The sequence below is a fragment of the Nycticebus coucang genome, chromosome 10, assembly GCF_027406575.1.
Source record: "Nycticebus coucang isolate mNycCou1 chromosome 10, mNycCou1.pri, whole genome shotgun sequence".
Lineage (NCBI taxonomy): Eukaryota > Metazoa > Chordata > Mammalia > Primates > Lorisidae > Nycticebus > Nycticebus coucang.
The window spans coordinates 35,554,897-35,559,584 of NC_069789.1; the positions used below are offsets into that span (position 1 = coordinate 35,554,897).

General features: G+C 42.8%; 1 protein-coding gene across 1 annotated transcript; it reads left to right on the forward strand.

Moving 5' to 3' along the window:
* Positions 1-1,389: 1,389 nt before the first annotated feature.
* LOC128596025 (60S ribosomal protein L13a-like) lies at positions 1,390-2,082 on the forward strand. The gene has a single exon (XM_053605365.1). The coding sequence runs from the start codon at positions 1,390-1,392 to the stop codon at positions 1,957-1,959; it is 570 nt and encodes a 189-aa protein (XP_053461340.1). The 3' UTR covers positions 1,960-2,082.
* Positions 2,083-4,688: the final 2,606 nt, after the last annotated feature.

Here is a 4,688-nt window from a genome sequence, read left to right on the forward strand (position 1 = left end):
CACATATACCTCATGGTATATATTGGGTAAAAATATTTTAAATCCTAATAAAAATTGTTAAATGTAAAAAATGTCATTTATTTCGGCTAATGGGTACATTCATTATTTTATTCTTTGCATAGCTCCATATTTTAAATTTTTTTCCTAAATATACCATTTAATTCATGAGCTACAATTTTTTTCCTAAACAATATTTTTAAAGGAAAGAAACTGGAAGGAAATAAGTATCCTCAAAGGATATGAATATGAAATCATGAAAACCATACTACCCACCTAGAAAGCACACATGAGTTTGACTACAAACCCATAGGTTCCATCCAAGTGGAGAATACTCAGCTATTTACATAGCAGCTTCCATCTGGGGACCTCTGAGCATTTCACAAACACAATTAATTCTACCTCCTGTCACCTCCTAAAAGATGCAAGAGTATTTTACAAATTGTTAAATAGAGTCTGGGGAAAATAAAGTGTCTTGTCTAACATCACACCATGAGTTATAAACTGAACTGGGAATAAAGCCTTAACAAGCAGCGCTCTAACCACAACTATGACAGCATCACTGATAAAGAGGAAACCTGGAGTGTCTGCCATTCCCATTCTTTTCCTGATAAATCTTAATGTACCATGCCTTTAAGGAGCAGCCCTTTCAAAGAGGTCAGCCTCCCTTTCCTCACATTAAGCCTCATCTGAAAACATCCTTCCATGCATAAATAGAGATCTTTTTCAGAGACAACCGAAACCACATCCTCTGGCTTTTATTTTACATATCCAGCCAGGCTTTTTTAAGCACTGGGCCTATGGTAGAATGAAGCAACTCTCCTCCTTTTCCTCTTTTCCCAGCAAACAAAGCCAGGAAGGAGGAGGAAAATCTCTCACCATCAAGTGCAGGCTGCTACGCTGAGCCCGGACAGAGACCCCTGCTCCAGAATCCCTTCGACAGCATCAGTAAACGTCTAGCTGCATGATCCTGGAACCCAACTCCTCTCACAGCTCCCCTTACCTGCCTGCCTAATCCCCATGGCATCAAAGTTAACATGTGGCCAGGGCACTACTAAGGTTTTGGTCCTTGTTGTCTCCATTCTTAGTATCCCTCTATGGCTCCTGACCACTGATGGTGACCATTCCAAAACACAAATCTCACCTTGTCATGCCCCACTGGCTGAGTATGAAATCTAGATTCCTTTGCAAGGTGAACGAGGCAGTCTAGCATCCACTGGACCTTCCAGCCTCTGCTCTCAGAAACAGAGCCCTCCACAGAGGCAGTTCCTGGTGGGACATCCAGTAGACATCTTCCAGGAAGTCAAGTGAGAGGAGTCCAGAGTTAAGTTATCAAATTTAAAGAAGGTGGGATGAGATGAGAAGCACAGCTTTCCCAGGCAGCTGCCAAAGATGGCAGAGGAGCAGGTCCTGGTCCTGGATGTCAGAGGCCAGCTCCTGGACCACCTGGCAGCTATTATGGCCAAACAGGTACTGCTGGGCCGGAAGGTGGTGGTTGTGCGTTGTGAGGGCATCAACATCTCTGGCAATTTTTACAGAAACAAGTTAAAGTACCTGGCCTTCCTCCACAAATGGAGGAGCACCAACCTATCCTGTGGCCCCTACCATTTCCGGGCCCCCAGCCACATTTTCTGGCACACTGTAAAAGGCATGCTACCCCATAAGACCAAGCGCAGCCATGCTGCCCTGGACCACCTCAAGGTATTTGATGAGATCCCACCACCCTATGACAAGAAAAAACAGATAGTGGTTCCTGCTGCACTTTGGGTTGTGCGTCTAAAGCCTACAAGAAACTTTGCCTACCTGGGGTACCTGGCACACAAAGTTAGCTGGAAGTACCAGGCAGTGACAGCAACCCTGGAGGACAAGAGGAAGGAGAAGGCTAAGATCCACTACCAGAAGAAAAAGCAGCTCACGAGGCTACGGAAAGAGGCCAAAAAAGAACGTGGAGAAGAAAATTGACAAATACACAGAGGTCCTCAAGACCCACAGACTCCTGGTCTGAGTCCAATAAAGACTTTATTCTTTATGTTTGGCCTGGCCTGCCCTTCCTCCATCACCACCCTGGGATGTGGGGGACCCAAGGGCAGCAGTCTGGGTGCCACAGGCAACCTGAGACTTAGAAAGGAAAGGACCTTAGACACTGCAAGTCTGTAAAGTTAAGTGACTCTAGGACTTGCGTCAACATAATTTATGACCTTCTTGTTCATGAGTTTTAGAAAATCGATAGGACCACCAGTTAAGTTTAAATAATTGTGGGGGAGCCCTACTTTGTGAGTGGGGCATCTAGTTTACCTTCTCACCTGGTCTACACTGTACATCTGGTAGAGTGTGAAAAGACACTTGAGGCAACAGTGTAAGCTTGGTGTTGTACAAAGTATTTATAGATGCACAGACTGGGGAGGCAAGATGTGCAACAGGAGGTTACAGGCATCACCTTGCTCCTTCCCTGTATTCTATTACCCAGGAACAAATGAATTCCTTTCAAAGAAAAAAAGAGAGAGAGAGAAGGGCAGGCCAGCAGCAAAGCCAGGAGAGTTCTAAACTGCACTGGAAAAAAAATTAAAAATAAATAAACAAACTGCACTGGGCCTACAGGGAGTGGACTTAGAAAAGCAATGCCTGAAGCCCCCAAACCAGCAGCCAAATCAGCTTTCTCTCTGATTCCTGCAACCAGGACCTTTTCCCAGCTGGGATGGCCTGGACTTTCCTGGGATTGCCCCTGGAAGACACAGACACAGTCCACTGAAGATCTGAGGGCAGAATGAGGTCTTGGGACTGCCCCTCATCCTGGACGCTACCCAACAGACCAGGCTGAGGCACTATGATGACTGAAGCACCCTGAGACTTCATGGTGAGGGAAGCATGGATGTGCCAGAGCCTGAGCCTCGGTTTCATTGTGACAGGCCTCACATGTCTAGATTCATCTTGTGCTCAAGAGGGAGCTGTGAGGCTCTCCCAGGGAGATCAGTTTGGGGTTGTTAGGAAAGCCCCTCTGGCAGGAGTCTGAGTTACAGCAGAGAAGGGCAAGTCAGGAAGAGGTGGCTGTGTGGAACTGGGTTCTGGCTCTCTGGTGAGGGTTTATGACACATGAGGGGCAGAGGAGCATGGAGCCAAAACAGATAAAAGAAGCTGAGTGGAATCCTCCCAGCCAATAAACAGACCCTAATCTGAGACAGCTTGGGCTACTCCTTTCTTTTAGTATCTAACACAATTTTACCTCCAGTTTCTGCTCAAATGCCTAGTTCAACCACTAAACTATAAGTTACTTTATAATAAAAATCATATTTATCTTTGAACCCCCAGGGTCTAACACTGTACCTCACATACAACATGTGTTTAATAAATAAGGTCTCCTTAGTTTAAAAAAAAAAAAAAGAGAGAGTATAACTTGTGTGTGTGTGCGTGTATTACTACGACTAATCATGTATCTTCCAGTGGGAAAGCTGGAAGATAGAGTTAAACCATATTTTAAAGATTTTTGAATTAAGGGTTTGATACTATAAATAATGGGGAGTCGTTAAAGTTTTATGAGAAGGTGAGTAATCTAATCTAAGAGCTATGCTTAGGAAAATAAGTTAGCCAAGATGTGTTTAATGGATTAAAGCAGGGAGAAGCTGGAATATAAGATCAACAGAAAGTTATATCAGTACTTTATCATAAAGAGATAGATCCTTCACCAAGTATAACTAATGATCCATTAGTTTTCATTCTACAGACTGCAACCTAAATCCCTGGCCATTAAGTTAAAAATCACATTGCAGGAATTTCAATTAAGACAGACACAAATACAGTATAAAATCCAACTGTGTTCATTTGAATATTTCTGTCTTCACTGGGAAATTCTACTCCTTCAAATGCCAAAAGCATGTACATGCCGTATTGTGAGTTTGAAGAGGAACACATTTGGCTTTAATGATTATTGTCTAAAAGAAATATCTCTGAAGAATTGGAGAGGAAGGAAAGGTTTGTGTTTGGATGTTTTATCTCAAACTGTCTAGCTTCTATTTTATAAATTTCTCCATTGCCAAACACATTTCAGGCCTGAATTCTCACAAAGCTTACATATGCCTGAAAATAGGGGCATAAAAGGGAAATGCCTCTCATTCATTACTCTAGTATGGTACATGGCCCTTTCCTGATGGTTAGGGAAATGAACTTTGCTTTTAGAGAGAGAAGCCTATAAAACCATATGAACCACAGTGAGATATCATTTGCCCCCAGTTGAAATGGCTAGTATTAATATTAAAAAGACAGGCAATCATGAGTTCTCTGTAACAAAAATAAAGCTGGGGGCATCAGCATACCAGATTTTAGTCTGTACTACAAAGCCATAGTGCTCAAGACAGCATGCTACTGGCACAAAAACAGAGACATAGACACTTGGAATCGAATTGAAAACCAAGAAATGAAACTAACATCTTACAACCACCTAATCTTTGATAAACCAAACAAGAACATACCTTGGGGGAAAGACTCCCTATTCAATAAATGGTGTTGGGAGAACTGGATGTCTACATGTAAAAGACTGAAACTGGACCCACACCTATTCCCACTCACAAAAATTGATTCGAGATGGATAAAGGACTTAAACTTAAGGCATGAAACAATAAAAATCCTCCAAGAAAGCATAGGAAAAACACTGGAAGATATTGGCCTGGGGAAAGACTTCATGAAGAAGAATGCCATGG

What these genes read in the sequence shown, in the direction of transcription:
- LOC128596025 (XM_053605365.1), top strand. Translation starts at nt 1,390, where the DNA reads ATGGCAGAGGAGCAGGTCCTGGTCCTGGATGTCAGAGGCCAGCTCCTG.